This window comes from Helobdella robusta (genome assembly GCF_000326865.2).
Source record: "Helobdella robusta unplaced genomic scaffold HELROscaffold_46, whole genome shotgun sequence".
Lineage (NCBI taxonomy): Eukaryota > Metazoa > Annelida > Clitellata > Rhynchobdellida > Glossiphoniidae > Helobdella > Helobdella robusta.
Genome location: NW_008705138.1, coordinates 777,394 through 794,557, shown reverse-complemented (window position 1 = coordinate 794,557; position 17,164 = coordinate 777,394). Strand labels below are relative to the sequence as shown.

General features: G+C 32.6%; 2 protein-coding genes across 2 annotated transcripts in view; both read right to left on the bottom strand.

Annotated features, from left to right (window-relative positions):
• HELRODRAFT_193269 (hypothetical protein) overlaps nucleotides 1–6,204 on the bottom strand; it is a gene marked incomplete at both ends in the record, with an annotated part of 7,547 nt that extends 1,343 nt beyond the window's left edge. The window contains 12 exons of the mRNA XM_009026313.1: nucleotides 1,349–1,451; nucleotides 1,552–1,667; nucleotides 1,882–2,007; nucleotides 2,191–2,268; nucleotides 2,437–2,627; nucleotides 2,907–3,057; nucleotides 3,287–3,331; nucleotides 4,045–4,248; nucleotides 4,691–4,795; nucleotides 5,106–5,307; nucleotides 5,814–5,952; nucleotides 6,017–6,204. Coding sequence (XP_009024561.1) covers nucleotides 1,349–1,451; nucleotides 1,552–1,667; nucleotides 1,882–2,007; nucleotides 2,191–2,268; nucleotides 2,437–2,627; nucleotides 2,907–3,057; nucleotides 3,287–3,331; nucleotides 4,045–4,248; nucleotides 4,691–4,795; nucleotides 5,106–5,307; nucleotides 5,814–5,952; nucleotides 6,017–6,204 — 1,648 coding nt within the window. The remainder of the gene's footprint in view (nucleotides 1–1,348; nucleotides 1,452–1,551; nucleotides 1,668–1,881; nucleotides 2,008–2,190; nucleotides 2,269–2,436; nucleotides 2,628–2,906; nucleotides 3,058–3,286; nucleotides 3,332–4,044; nucleotides 4,249–4,690; nucleotides 4,796–5,105; nucleotides 5,308–5,813; nucleotides 5,953–6,016) is intronic.
• Nucleotides 6,205–6,505: 301 nt separating this feature from the next.
• HELRODRAFT_193268 (hypothetical protein) lies at nucleotides 6,506–12,190 on the bottom strand (the record flags this gene model as incomplete). The annotated part of the gene is made up of 12 exons (XM_009026312.1): nucleotides 6,506–6,661; nucleotides 8,038–8,162; nucleotides 8,399–8,509; nucleotides 8,723–8,876; nucleotides 9,059–9,111; nucleotides 9,362–9,397; nucleotides 9,464–9,745; nucleotides 9,903–10,039; nucleotides 10,244–10,388; nucleotides 10,515–11,002; nucleotides 11,232–11,403; nucleotides 12,178–12,190. The coding sequence occupies 12 exons, from the start codon at nucleotides 12,188–12,190 to the stop codon at nucleotides 6,506–6,508; spliced, it is 1,872 nt and encodes a 623-aa protein (XP_009024560.1).
• Nucleotides 12,191–17,164: the final 4,974 nt, after the last annotated feature.

Genomic DNA, 17,164 nt, shown 5'->3' with positions numbered 1-17,164 from the left:
TTAACACACACACACACACACACACACACACACACACACACACACACACACACACACACACACACACACACACACACACACACACACACACACGCACACACACGCACACACACACGCACACAGACACACACACGCACACACAACTATATATATATATATATATATATATATATATATATATATATATATATATATATATATATTAAAATCTCTCAACAAATTTAATTAGCCCCTACAACAACAAGAAACAATACCAATATATTATAAAAATTATATATAATATTTAATATCATATATTTGACGAAAAGCAAATAAAACAGATTATCAAATCAAATCTTACAGCCGTCGACAATAAAAATGCGTTAACCTAATAATTAACCAGGCCAGTACGAGTACACAAAGTGCATTTTTGTGAACACCCAACTCGTTTTAGGCTAGACGCGTTTTGTTCCTTGTGTGTTAGTAGCCACCAGTAGCCCGAGTTAAACAACAACATAGTGCAATTCTTATCTAATTAGATAAGATCGAAAACTAAAGTGTTTCTTAGGTAATTCACAAAACACATTTTAGTCACTAGGAACATACTGTTTACTTTGCCAAATAATAGAAAATTGAAAAAGTGAGTAAAAAGTATGAGTGAAGTATCCGTCGATATATATAGATCTGTCCAAGTCAGTATCTATTGCAGTGTCTAAAAAACCTAATGCAACTGAATGTGAGCAACATCAAACAATCAGCTTGATGAATCATCTTGAAAAACTTCTTTGGAGAATTCTAATGATGAGAACAGGAAGCTAAATCACATTTAAAATCTTGAACGTTCAATGTGGTTTTGTCGAGGATTGTGGCACAAGGAAGGCTATCTTTCTGCCACGAATGATCAGCTACGAATGACAAGCAAATGAGCGATTGAAATGAAGAAAAACTTGTTTATATGTTTTGTCGAATACTCCAAAGCTTTTGATGGCGCGAAACGCGTGGAGCTTATAGAAATATTGGAAAACTTGGACATTGATGGAAAAGACACGAGAGTTATCAAAAACCTTTATTGGGACCGAAGAGTAGTGATTTTCGAAATAAAAAACTAGTTAGGCGAAACTGTACATTTTTAAAATCTTGTAAAATCTCTATAGTGAGATCAGCATAAAAAAGATAGAAGATCTACCAGGAATATTCATTAGAGGCGTGAATATAAACAATGTAAGATATGCTTATGGTTCATCTCTTATAGCGGAACAAATGGAAAACTGCAAACAATTGTTTCCAAATTGGTTTTTGAAAGTGAAAAAAAGGGCTTGCATATTAACATCAACAAAACAAAGTCCATAGTTATCAGTAAAAACAAAACCGCCTCGATCTGTTCCATAATCATTAATGATAAACAGGTGAAACAAGTCAACAGCTTCAATTTTCTCGGAAGTAAATGGGATTTGGATATCAAAAAACGCAACCTGGAATTTGTTGTTGATAAAAACATATCTTCCAACATTCACACAAAGGCACTTTCAAAAGAATGCTTTGGACAAGTGCATAGGCTTAGGCTCATCTAACATTGCGTTCTGACAATTCATGTTTACTATTTATACCTGACACAAACTTGCTATTGGTCGTAGGAACTTTTCCGTAATGGGATGGTTTGCCCAGGAATCTTTGTGGTCCTGAGCTGTCTGTTATTCAATTTCGTAAAAGGTTGAAACGCCATCTCTTTGTCCGAGCTTACTCGCGCTTATGTTTTTCAAATCATTGCATTACCTTAACAAAAACTTCTATATTTGTTAGCGCCTATGAGATTTTTTATAAAGGCGCGTACAAACACACTAATAATAATAATAATTACAATAATAATAATAATAACAACATTAATACAGTAATAATTTAAACCTATGGTTGAATTAGCAACATCGCCAACGTAAACACGTGGTCCTGATAAATGTGATTTGGAGAAGTCGTATTTGGATTTGAGAAGGCTGTTGGATGGAAGTGCAGGAGAGAGCTGGATATCATTTTCTGTTGATTAACAAAGTTAATGATGGTGTCACGATATAAGCTTGAAAGATAATAATAAAAAAAACATGTTGAAAATTTTGTAAAAATTATTTAAATATGTAATTTCTAAACAAAATATTCTGATTAAAATATAAGAAGCATTATTTTAGTCTCCTAAATATTAATTGAAATTGCTGCAATAACCTGGAATGACGTTGGAAGAATTGGACATCAATGTACATGTCTTTTGTTTCAAAGTTAAACTTTTGAATTTTGATTCTTCTAAAGTTTGAATAATTGATTAATCAATAATAATAAAATAATTCCGAATCATATATACAGAATGTACATACATAGGAAATCAATATTATAAAACATTGAGCAGTCATGCTTTGCAAAGCACACATTTATATCCCGAACTTATAACATAATTAACTAGTATTAATTTACCTGTTAGATAGTGGTTACTTTTCAACGTCCATCTTTCAGCGGTCGAACTATCGTCGCTCGAATGGTCGTTAACGAAATCATCAATGTTCCCGTTGACCTCCCTGATGTTCCCTTCGCCATGAGTCCACAGGTCGGGAGGTTTGAGATAGGACTTCCCACTGGATGGGTCAGGAGAGGTCGGATTGTCGCTACTTTGCATTTGTTTGAAAGTGTTTTTAATACCTTAAATTACTAAATTAAATATTATTAAAAAATAGCATTTCATTCACGACTGAAAAATAACGACACCAAGAAAATTTTAAATTCTATTATCGGTGATTATTAAATTTAGAGTATTGAAAACAATAAATTTAAAAGTTAAAACAAACGAACGAACAAATGAATGACCGAGCCAACCAGTAAGTAAACAAACCAACAGCAGCATGCAAACAAACAAATATAAAACAAGCAACAAAAACAAATTTACTCACATTTCTTTATTTTGAATGACGATCTTGTTTCTTTTAACTTTTATTATTACAAAAATGGAGACAATGATGACCAGGACAAGAACGAGAGAGATGATGGTCATCAACATTGGCAACAGTGACCACTCTTTTGAACTTTCGACATTTGATCGTTCTTAATGAAATATAAATTAATTTTTTCTTTAATTTTATTTCAAATATATTTGAATTAAATAAATCAATTTATCTTTTAGAATTAATTCATCTGTTAAACTTTGAACAACGTCGATGTTGAGAGTTATAAGTTTCCAAATTTACTTGAAAACAGTCAAGTTACCAGCGCAAAAATAAATGCATGCTACAAAATTCAAGATAGAAATTATAAAATCAGATTTTGAAAATACCTTCTTGATGAAGAGTATGGTTTAGCGGAGTATTTTTTTCCCCGTCTGCAAATTTTCGCGAAGATTACTTTAATTTATAAATTGTTGACTAATATTTTAAATTTAATAGATAATAAAACTTATTAATGCATTGCATAAAATTTCAGCTGTAGGGCTAAGATAGTTGAGACGAGCCGAAATAACGGTAACGTTGGAAGGCATGCTTTGCGTTAAATGTTTGAGGTGGTATTAAGTTGGAAAACTAAAGCACCTTCACCTAAGAAGTTGTGCATTAGTGGAATTCTGTTACACGAAGTGAATGTTGTTAAAGGCTGTGCGATCAATATTCTGTATAAGTGATACACCATAAGAATGTACGATAACATCATTGGTGAACATTCTTAAGAAACACTAGATAAAAGATTTATTAAGTAGTTAAAAACTCAAAAATATTTCAAAAACGACTTAAGCGTCTACTCTGGCTCGACCATGTTAATTAATTCAAGAAATCATTAACAACTACGAGCACGTTAAACATTGTTGTTTTTATATATCTACAAAATAGATTTTTACGTTGAGAAAATGTTGTATGTCAACGAAGAGATTTGAAGTGCGCATAGCATATGATAGCCTTTGAGCTTCGGTAAGACAGTATTTGAGCCAGGCCGTCGCGTATTAACAGCAAGAGACATGGCACTCATGACACTTCTACCGACTGAGCTAACTTTCCGACCAATAATAAGTAATTTTAGAAATTCATCAAGCCAAATAAAAGTTACCAATTTTATCAGAGGTTGTTTTGAAAAGAGCGGTGAGAGAAACAGGACCTACTCCCACCGCATTGACCGCCTGAATTTTGAAGTAGTATTTTGTGTTGGCAGACAATCGATCAACAGTGGATGAAAAAGTGTGTCCAACAACTCGTTTTGTTTTCCAGTGTTCGTCTTGCAATGTTACGTCTTCTGAATACAACACTAGGTACCCTTTTGTGTGTTGGTGTTGTACGTTTGTCATTTTATTGAATTTGCGACAATGATTTCCAGAAGCAAGTTTTAACTATTTTATCAAAGTGAAATGTGAAACCGCTTTTGCATGATAGCATAGTAGATGAAAACATAATACATGACAATATTATACATACGTGACAATATGATACATGATAACGTGAAAGATGATAATATGATGCTGATTATATGATTATATAAAGCTGAATTTTGGTATAAATAGCGGATCAACACCGCTAAAAAATCAACAGTATTCCAGAAGCGTTCGAGTGATCAACGAACGTGGCTCGGTCCCCCGAGAATGTAAGGTTGTTAAGGGCCGAAACATTTGTCGACAGAGATTTGGCTCAACTGAGTTCTCACATACTATGATGCATGATAATGAGACACCCTCTAGTTTACAACACAATCAGCAAACAACCTGTGATGCGCCCATTAGGATTGGTTGGCGGTTGCCATGACAACGTCACTTTCGTTGGGTCTTTATTTCTTGCTAAGTGTAGTTGAGTGGGCGCGGAAGTAGGAGCTGCATGAAATATAAAAAACCATAATTATCATCATAATTTGAATGTAAATCTTCAAATTGTAGTTATCATTGTTGTATTAAAAACTGTAAAAGTAATTGTATAACGATGCAGAATAAAACATAGTTTTACACAGAAACATTAGGCAAGACAGTTGAGATAAGATTAAAAAACAAAATAAAATAAATATTAAATAAAAATGCATTTAAAAATTTGTTCGTATTTATGTATTTAGAAATCGACGAGTTTGTTCAAATCTTAACATTCATCAACTGCAAATAAATTTCTTTTTGGCAAGAATTTAAACAATACCTGATTCCTTAGTTTTTTCCACTACGTTGAGACTCCATGAACTTTGTCTTTTTCCAATTATAACTTTCACGCTGAAGATGTATTCCGTGTCTGGTCGCAAGTTTTGAACGACAGTCTCCAACTTTGTAGTGTTAAGATATTTGTAGCCGCCCTGCAGTCGACTTTTGAATCGAACAACGTACACCCTCCCATCTGTCGTGCCCTGCCCAGGTCGTTTAGAAACATACATGACGAAATTAGTTTCGTTAACAGTTCACTTTTTATTTATAAAAACTTTTAAATTGCCATAATCGCAAAAATGATTTGACGCAATTCCTCTATGAAATTAAATCTAACGATTTTGCTACAAATTGTTATAACTAAAATGCTTCCATTTTGTTTCTTATATGTTGTTTTAATTCACTTCGATTTTATGTACGGTTTCTATCTTTATAACTTGCGGCGTTATTTGTTAGGCAAGAATAATCCCATTAAACAAATTTTTGAAACATTGTTAATGGCGTGTGCGCGCTAACTTTAAAAGAAACCAGCACTAATTTTGCATTTCATTTATTTTCCACGGACTTAAAAACTTAAAAGAAGCTAGAAGTAGTGTCCAATTAAAATTGAAAGTAATTATTTATAAAAACAAATTGTTTTGAACACATTAAATCAATCATTATTCACTATAGCAAAATATAATTACATATTATAATGAAATGAACGTACTTTTATTTTTTGCAAACGTTTGAAGCTAATGTCGGACCACGACAACTGAATGGACGAGCTTGATGATGCGGAAGATTTTAGAGCAATTGGCGAGGACATCGGCGGAGGAGTATCTGTGCTGTCTATCAAACCAAAAAAACTTTCAATTCATTCAATTTTAATCATAAATTTCGTCAGTTGTTTTTGCTTTATATAACATTGACGTTTTAACGTAAACAGTATAGTTTATCATAACAACGCATTGAATTATTTTAGCATTTGCTGCACAATTGTTCCTAAAAACAGTGTCGGAGTCGAAGTCGGAGTTGGAATTTTTTGATGGACTAGAGACGAAGTTGGAATTTTTTGAGAGACCGGAGTCGGAGTCAGAATCGGAGCCGGATTGTTTCATCCGACTCCGAAAAATTTAAGTAATTTTAATCAAATTTTTTTTCTGAAAAATTTTTTTAGATCGTGTTTTTTATAAAACGAATATATGTAGCAGTACACTATCTTTTTTATCACTGAAAGTAAATGCTAATAATGTGGATAGCATGTTTTAGAACATATAAAGTAATTTTACTGAAAAAACAATTATATGAACTGATTTAAAGTGTTTTTAAAGTATTTTTATTTAGTAGTAATAACAAGGCAAAACTACGATGCAAAAGTTGAATATTTATCTGAAAGTCAAAACCCGGAGTCGGGTATTTTTACGTAGAGTAGGAGTCGGATATTTTTTGAGGAGCTGGTGTTTGAGGATTCGGATATTTTTCATCCATGTCCAACACACTCTTGATGTATATAATTTTATTAAGTTTTCTGTCACAATTGTGAGCATTTTTTGATAAGATTTTAGAAAAATGAAACTGAATTAATTAAAAACATCAATGACAAACATTCGTCATCTTTTGTAAAAATTGTTTCGAAGCTTGGTATTCCATTTCCTTTCTTGTTGTAAGCTTTCAAACTGATCACGTATTCCGTTGAGATTTCTGATAGCAGCAATAAAACAAATACCTTTACTCATTTATTCATGTATTTAATAAATGAAATGAATATTATTTACGCTGTCAGTAAAAGTGTATATAAGAAAAGAGTTTGTCACTAATAGACATCAAATTACGTGCCCAAAGCATTTTTATAGCATTATTGTAAAATTCAAAATAAATGAGTTAATTAAATAAATAATTTGAAAACATAAATTTTATGTAATACGGCTATAGAAAACAGGTTTAATGAAAGAACAGCTAATAAACTAATGTAAGTATCATAAAAATCAGTTAGTCAGCCAGCCATTAGGTCAGTTAACAGCAGGTCAGTAAACATCGGGTCACTTAACAGTAGATCACTCAGCCAATTAGTCTATCAGTCAGTATTTATTTATTATTTACGCTGTCAGTAAAAGTGTATATAAGAAAAGAGTTTGTCACTAATAGACATCAAATTACGTGCCCAAAGCATTTTTATAGCATTATTTTAAAATTCAAAATAAATGAGTTTATTAAATAAATAATTTGAAAACATAAATTTTATGTAATACGGCTATAGAAAACAGGTTTAATGAAAGAACAGCTAATAAACTAATGTAAGTATCATAAAAATCAGTTAGTCAGCCAGCCATTAGGTCAGTTAACAGCAGGTCAGTAAACATCGGGTCACTTAACAGTAGATCACTCAGCCAATTAGTCTATCAGTCAGTCAGCCAATTGGTCTATCAGTCAGCCAGCCAATTAGTCTATCAGTCATTCAGCCAATTAGTCTATCAGTCACTCAGCCAGTTAGTCTACCAGACAACAAAAATTTCTTTATTGCCAACCGGCAATTTTTATTCAGTGCACACGTGGCATATATATGTTCAAAAGCACGCACCACAAGTGGGGATCATATTTTACTCGAAACAGTTTACCGCAACACAGTACCAACAACGTAAGTCCGGCGGGTGGAGTGTTGTTAAAGTTACAGACTTCTGCGATCAAATGACTGGGTTCGAATGCATGTAATACGCGTTATTTTTGCGTTATAATTTTGTAGAAAGGTAACTCCACACTATTGAAGCTATGCACAGGCTGCTATAAATAACATGAAACTGATACCTAATCAACAATCACCGCCCGCATTACCTTAATGAAGTAAATCAAACAAATTTACAAAATACAAATTAATAAAGAATACCTAAATTACTGATGGTATAAGACGTCTGATCAGACTTAATGTCAATTTCATCATCACCAGGCATGCCCACCCCGTAGCTCAGCTTGTAGCCCCTGATTTTGATGGTGCCGTCTACAGGTGGCGTCCAACTGATGTTTAAACTGGTGGATGTTGACTGAACGTTCAAACTAGATAACCTTCCAGGCTGTTTCATTTCTGTTTTGAAAAGTTGGCACTCAATAAAATTTACCTAGTTCAATTTTTATTTATTTTCAAGCAACTTTAGTAGAAAATAAATAATTACACATATTTTTTAATTGTTTAGGTATTTAGGTATCGATGTTAAAAAATTAATATTTTTTCAAGAATTTAAAATAAATTATTAAGGGTTCTGTTAATGAATATTTGAATGTTGAAATTTTAGTAAATAAAAATGAAATTCATTGAGTCACCGTTGAGATCATATTGAAGAGTTCGTGCACTTGTCCACTCGGTGTACATTCCTGTTGAGTTGTTCACAACTGCACACATTCGCACCAACCATTCAGAATTTCGAGGCAGATCTGCAGAGATTCCAATAAAAAAACCTCGTCAAATTTTGAATCTGATCAAAATTAATAGATTTAATTGATAAGCAAAATATTTTCAATTAGTAAAATTTGTTTGCTCATTATTTATCAAAATTTATAAAAATTTTAAATTAAACAGTAGCGTAAAAAACAATAATTGAATTAATTTTTAAGTTTTAAAATAAAATTTGAATTAAATTTAGCAACCATTAATCTCCAGACTCCTTTTGTGACCGTCAATTTTAGATGTTATCATTTTATATAAATCATCCTCTCCCGCTCTCTTGTGCTGAACCAAAAATTCTAAAAAATGGATGGAGTCTCTGTCGAAATGTGAAAACTGCCAGGTGACCAGGAGCGACTTTTGGGATTTGTTAATTTGTAACTTTTATAGGTTGCGAGCATTAATATTATAGCGTGCATTTTTAAATTGTAAAACTAAAATTGGTTTCTATTTTTAAAACATAACAAACGTAATAACAAAATTTCTGTTATTTTCTGTTATATAAATAACAACAACAGGTAACAGGCAGTTTTTAAAACCTTTGAATCTGTTGCTCGAACATTCACGTTGTGAGGCACATAAGAGACAAGACCTACAATTATTTGTTTGTTTGCGTATTTAAAAATTTTCATATTGATACTTCAACAGAATATTGGAATGAAACAGTCGAAGGAGCGTTGAAAAACATTTTATAATTAAATTGCTAGTCTAAGTAAGAGTTAACTAATTAACTCAAAAACAAAAAAATTTACTTTATGCACTTATTTAAGAATTTATTTTCTAAAAACTTTCATCAGAGTCTGGGGTTTATGAATTGAAAATATAATAAATAAAAAACTTACTGTCGCTTGCAATTTCTGCTGAATTAGACTCGTAATCTGAATATGAATAAAAATGAACATTTGTTTTTTACCACCACAATTAAATGGCCAACGATGGCTAACCTTCAATGTTATGCACCAAAAGTTGTGTTATGGCCTGTATGTTACCGAGCCTGTTATCGGCAACGCATTGGTACAAACCAGCGTCACTAGAAAACAGATTGCTGATTTGAAGGTCGCCTGTTTTTGTTACTTGCAAATATTCGTTGTTCATGAGTACATCCCCATTTTTCAACCACTCGAGCGTAGGGTGGGGTTCAGCGTGCACTCGACACTTCAACAGCACATCCTCATCCACCCTTGCTTCAATAACTGCAGCATTCGCTTCAACAAAAGACGGTAGAGCTGTCGGGTGCATGATGTTAAATAAAAATTTCCTTTTTATTCATCTGTGCATCATGAAGTAATTCGTTTCTTAGTTGAATGTAACATTCATTTTTTGAAAAGATAATATCAAAATAGTAAGAAACAATATGAAAAAGAAAGTTAGTGGAAATGGTACATTGAACATTGAGGTGGGTCTGTTTGCTGTATCGCCGTTTTGACGTCTCGACATGCAATTTGTAGAATGCTGCATCATCACTGCTCACGTTCTTTATGTAGAGACTGCATCGTCCGTGCTCTTCATACTTTCCTTCACTGGTAGTTTACAACATTTTGTTCAGTTTATTTAAATAAGGCATTGATCAATTTTACAACGTTTGAAAAATTTATTGTAAAAATTACAAAAATAATCACTTTAAAAAACTTAAATATCCTACAGATATAAATAGGCTTTATAAACGTAAAAATAAATTTGACATAAAAAAAGCCAGGTATCAAATCAATTAAAAAATAACTCACCTGAAACGTATTAATTCATCATTTTTTGTCCAACTGAATTTTCCACTTTCGTGTGAATCGACGAGGCACTCGAGGACAGTTGTTTCTCCGACACGAGCGTTCACCTCAAAGAAACTAACGTTGTAATTTTCTCTTTTATTAGGATCTGTTGTGTTAAATAATAATTTCATTTTCATTAAATATTCACATAAATACAAATTGCATGTTTTAAGTATGTCAAATCAAAAGTAAAATAACATTAAATTACTATAAATTTCTGCTTCTGCATTACCTTTTGAAGGATCCACAATAAGGTTCAGACGTTTCACAATCTTCTTGAAATCATCTTGCAGATACATCATGCATTCATATATTCCAGCGTGATGGAATTTTGCTCGAACGATTTCAAGTTGTGCATCCACGTGTTGAATGATATTATCATGTTTGAGATGAGTTAAATTTTCTTTATATGTTAATTCATTATCATCTTCGTCATATTTTTTAACATTCATTTTTTGTCCATTCTTCAGCCACTCGACAGCTCGATGGTCCACAAGTTTCAGTTGATCATCGTAGCAGGGCATAAAAATGTTGCCATCTTGAGAAACGTGCAAAGTTACATTGTGCACCTCCCTTGGTCGACCGACAACTGTAGCCCTCCTGGACATGACAGAGCCGACATTTTTGATTCTTGCTTCACACTGGTACGTCCCTGCGTCTGTTTCTGAGGAACTTTCGTCGAATGATTGGATGTACAGAGAATTGTTCATCAACAGCTGCCTGCTTTCAAGACATCATTAACATGCATTAATATTAGTAATAATAATGATTTATAGTTTTTATACAAAATGCATAAAATGTTTAACGCAAAAATAATAAATAGACGTATAATTTTTTTGATGAAAATTTTTTGTTTGCCGGTGAATAAAATAATTTTAGAAGTCTTTCCTATATTTAGCGTAGAGTATTTAACATGAGTAAGTTTAAAAAACAAAATTAAAAAAATCACCTGTGAGAATCGTATGTTTTGATGATTGAGCTATCTTTCAACCAGACCACCTCATATGGAGTTGGCGAATGGACAGCACAATCGAGGATCAATGAATGACCTTGAAAGACCGTCACGTCATATGGTTCTTTTTCAAATGCAATTGGATGATGTTGTGAGAGGGAGACGGTGACTGTAAAAATAAAAAAAATTGTTGCTGTTTAGAAAACGCTTGAGAACTTTCGTTTCAAATAATTTAAAATATAAGATTTAAATAAAATGTAAAAATAATTTAATAAAACGTATAAAACAAAGAGATAACATTAATTTTTGAATCTTAATCCACATATTATAATACCTACTTGCAGTAATATTAATGAATAAATAAAATAAATCATCTGAAATTAATCTCACATCTGCTCACACCTGCATCTGCGACAAGATTTCTGCTCAACACAATTCAATTAATCACTTGAAAAACATTTTCTAATAAACAATCTCTTCTTCATTCATTCGAATTTTTGTTTTTCTAATATTTGCATGGATGCCTAATCGTTTCTTCAAAAATCAAACTAAATTTATAAATACATTCATGAATGACTGTTGTGTCGCCATGATGTAAATGTTCAAGACCAAAAGTTTATTAATTTATTTATCACAATTTATTAATTTAATTTATTTATCCTTATTCATTACCATATTAATAATTATTTATTAGTTTATCATTATTTATAAATTTGTCATTATTTATTGATCTACTCATAACTATTTATTTATTTATTCATTGTTATTAATTAATTAATTTATTTATCAATATTAATTTTTTATCAATATTAGTTAATTTATTTATTTTTCTTCAATATATTTACTATCACATGCTAATTTATTAATTCACTTTTACGTTATTTATGTTAACGAATCACCGTGCTCCAAAACATTAATGATTTTACTCAAGTGACAGACAAACATTCACACTTCATTGTTTGTGTCACGCCTGCCACTGTTTACCAAGAAACCTGTCCCATTCCTGTTATACGTGCTAACTAAATATAACTATATACAGTATTTTTCATAAGAAATATTCGTGCCAAAGTGGCAAACATATTGCATTTACTTATTAATATTATATATAATTTAATTAACTCATGTTCATGCGGTTTGCCAGTTAAGTCTTTGTTGCTTAAAGTGAATTTAGCTTTTACAATTTACCATTCAGTTGGAATAAGAGCGTTATTAATTTTGTTAGCTGAAAAGGTCATATTTGTTATTGCAAAAATGTTTGATTTATATTTATGCTAGTTAGTTTTTTAATGAAATTTAGTACGTTGTTACGAATTTGGTCACTGTATTGTTGCTGTTGAGTTTATTTTTGGTACTGTTAACATTTGTGTTTGGAATCATAAGGATTGTGATGACTGCCATGCCGTACATGAAACACATCGCCCTGTAGATAGCATTTGTTATGGAATAACATAATTTAAGTTTACATTCCATCTCATCAGTTACTTCATCATTCACTTATATTTCATATAAAGGCATTAGAATTGTCCGTTGTTTAAGAAGGATGTTCATCACTAGTTCAAAATATCTATATGTATTTCTTTCAAATTCAGCCAGCGTAACGCTTTTGAAATTTCGAGTTAACGATAGCAATTGAAATGATAAAATACAAATTGTAAATGGCATAATAAAGATGATAATAATAATGATAATAATATAATAATTGTTATTATTAAGAGTAATTAACTCAATATTTTTGTTGATTTAAATTTCCCCTTGTCGATGCACTCCTTACAGACCTCCTCCATCTCCCCCTCAGCCTGCCATCAAAATCATCATCACCAGCAATGATCTTTTAAACAGATGCCAAATGCAAAAATACAAACACACACACATACACACACACATGCATACAAAGACCACACACACACACACACAACACACATACAAAGACACACGCAAAGACACACACGCACGCACGCACACACTAATACTACATCTATTTTGTTTGCACTGCGCTTGTCTCAAATTTCAGCCCTCTCCATTATTTTATTCCTCAACATTTGTACGCGATGTATTGTATGTATCGAATTTTTAGTGGAAGTTTTTTGTAGATGCTCGAACCAATGCAAAATTTTTTAGACCAACAACGTTTTATTTCTGTTTGATTTGATTAATAAGGTTAATTTATTTCATATACTCGGCTCTTTTTTAAAAGGTCAACGCTGAGCATTAGAAAAATATTTTTTGTGAAAAACATTGAACACCTAACTACCTACCTACCTACCTACCTACCTACCTACCTACCTACCTACCTACCTACCTACCTACCTACCTACCTACCTACCTACCTACCTACCAACCTACCTACCTACCTACCTACCTACCTACCGGTTCAACAACTTCACTTACAATTTTGTTATATCGCGACGTTTTCACCATTCAGTTTGCAACATTTTTTGCCTACGACCCTTCAAATCTTCATTCAATTTCTTTGCAAACAGACTCGTTTGTTTGCCAAGATGCCTCGCCAGATGGTCTCACGCAGGATAATTACTCCTGGCGATGGTGAAATTTTCTACTTCAATCAAACCGATAGCAAACACGATACATGCAGCATTTTGTTGGATGTGTAATAAATTAAATGAAACCAAACGGCCATGCAATATTACGATAATCAATATTCCATTTTCGTACAGTTTAAAATGGACATTATTAAAATTATATTATTTTTTTTGTTTGTTTTGCAGACCAATAGTTTTAGGACATTGCATATTTAATTAAACACACGCAAACACTACACGCACACACACACACACACACCACACACACACACGCACACACACACAGACACGACTGTGCTTTGGTAGTTAATTAAAGTTTAATGTGGGTACATTACATGCAGCTCCCCTGCGACGCATATTTGTGGGGAAGGTAGGACACATGATTGAAACGAACAAATGAACGGACATATGAACAAACAAACAAGTAGACAAACAAACAAATAAACAAACAAACATATGAACAAACAAGAGAGCAAACAAAAACACAAACTAATGAACAAACAAATGAAGGAGCAAGCAAACAAATGAACCAACAAACGAATGCACCAACAAACAATTGAACAAATGAACAACACACAACTGAATAAACAAACATTCCATAAATGAAATAAGCTTTAATACGGAGCAACTCTGAAGACATCACAGTTTGCATGCTGTACAAACACACGTGAAGGAAAATTTAATTAAATAAACAACTTTTGTTTTTAAAATTTCTCAAAAAACATTTTAGATAATCATAACATTATTAATATATTTTTCATTGAAAAAATGAAAATTCATATAAAGCTACAACATTAAAAAGGAAGAGGACAAAAATAGAAACCACCAACAAACAAACAAACAAACAAACAAACAAACAAACAAACAAACAAACAAACAAACAAACAAACAAACAAACAAACAAACAAACAAACAAACAAACAAACAAACAAACAAACAAACAAACAAACAAACAAACAAACAAACAAACAAACAAACAAACAAACAAACAAACAAACAAACAAACAAACAAACAAACAAACAAACGAAGGAATGAATGTATGAATGAATGAATGAATGAATGTATGAATGAATGAATCATCTCGACAGGGACAGGTGACTTTGGAATGCTCACCTATCGCGAATTCATCGTCGCCATAACGACAACTGCCCTAAGGCAATGTGCAGGTTTGATGAAATGCTTGCTTTGCATTGCATTATATCCACCTCATTTTAAGCCATGCATGATGATTATCTTAAGTAAGACTTTCTAAAAATAATCGGCAAATCATTTTAACATATTATGCACAATTTATGTTAAACTTATGATTTATTAATTAATAATTATACATAAAATTAAAAATACAGTTCGTATAAGTTTAAAAAATTTCAAATCATTGATTTTTTTATTATTTCAACGTTATAAAACTTCATAGAAATCGCAAGAACGTCGAATTGTTTTCAGTTGACGAATGAATGGTGAATCGATGAGACATAACAAGCCGCACATTCATTCCACATAAAACTTTCAATGATTACAAATGCAAATGTCTTCAGTTCGTGCTTCCACCTTCCACCGCTCATGACTCATCCTGAACGCGTCCCGCATACACTGCACACTAGTAAGCGAACATGCACGTATTCATGCGTGTACGTACAAACTTACCTACTTATATATTAATACATACCTACCAACGCAGACATACTGACGCAGACTTATATATTAATACATACCTGTACAAACGCAGACATTCTCGTACATACAACACGTACGTTCAGAGATATCATACTTGATTTCTTGTATTGACTGATAAATGCTTGCGCACATTCGCACAAACATACACGTATGTGCATGAAAAACCAAGACATGGACGCACACACACGTAGACAAGCACACACGCACATTCACAAACACACACAAACACACAGATCAGATACACACACGCACACAAGCAAACAAACACAAACACAGCGTATGATTTAGAAGACAATGATTAGCAACGTGGCGCAAGGTTGGTGCTGATCATGATGATCGATGGCTTATGCTTCCATCTATGTTATTTTATTTCAATCACATGTTTCATCATTAATTGCTAGAGCCATAAAAGCTGATATGAATAATCCCATCGACTTCACTGGTTATTCAACAATATTAATAATAACAATAATACTAATATTATTAGCTCTATTAATAGCAGACAACAGACTGTGCAGAATTTTTGTCATAAATTTGATGTTATTTTTAAAAATCCTCCTACAAACAGATGCATTTAAACGATCAACCACCGTATATTTTCCTATTCTAACTTATATTATGGGGCTGTGGTGTGGTGTTTGTGATGGAGTTATTATGGGGTGGTTACGTAGCTATGCTATGTTAGTTAGATGTTAGTTCGTGGTGATGTTACGCAATAATGTGTTGTAATGATCCTGTGGCAATTCAATGTGATGGGCTATTTGTGGCGATGATGGGAAGATGTTTGTTATGATGTTTTGAATGATGTGTTGTGGTTATGTTTTTATGCAGTTACTAGTCGGATTAGTTTTGCATTTCTATTACTGTTGGAATTCAGATAAACGTTTAATTTGCGTTTGAAGCAGCTGTGTTCTTCTATCGGAAATCTTGAGACACCCACGGAATAACGAACACTCGACGATCGTTGGAAGCTGCAACACTGGTGTTGGAAATAAGAATCCACGTCGTTAGCCTAACTATTTTAAACATAACCATCCCATCACCACATCATCAAATTGCATAACATCACAGACACCACCACAAAACTCTTGCAACTGCAACCTGATAACCACGTTTCATCGGCGGCCACAAACCAAACACACTCAACACGCTTGATGACGATAGCTCTTATCGCGTACAAGTTCTGCTATCATCATCATCATCATCATCATCAACGTCATCACAATCATCATCGTCATCCCAATCTTCAGTATCGTCACAATTGACATAACATCATTATCAAAGTCTATCAGCATTAAACTCGAGGTGTATGTAGGAATAAAATGAAGGCATCATCCTTATTATTATTATTATTATTATTGACGCTAATATTATTAACATTATTATCGCAACAGCCAACGATTTCAAAAATTGACATAATAGTAAAGAAAATTTATTGGAGGAGTTTTATTGTTATCATCAGATGTACGGTTTGGCTGCTCAGCATTTATTTACCAACTGTCACTTTGACCTTTATATCGTTGCTAGGTGCCATCATTTTCATGTTATTGTCCTTAACATCCTTATTGTCATCAACCTAAAATCCTAATCCGCATCATCATCACCAACATCGTATCATCATATGATCAAAATCATCATCATGATCCGTCCATCATCGTCATCACCATCACTATCGTTCTCAGCATATTAACATAATAATAATATTACTACTACTA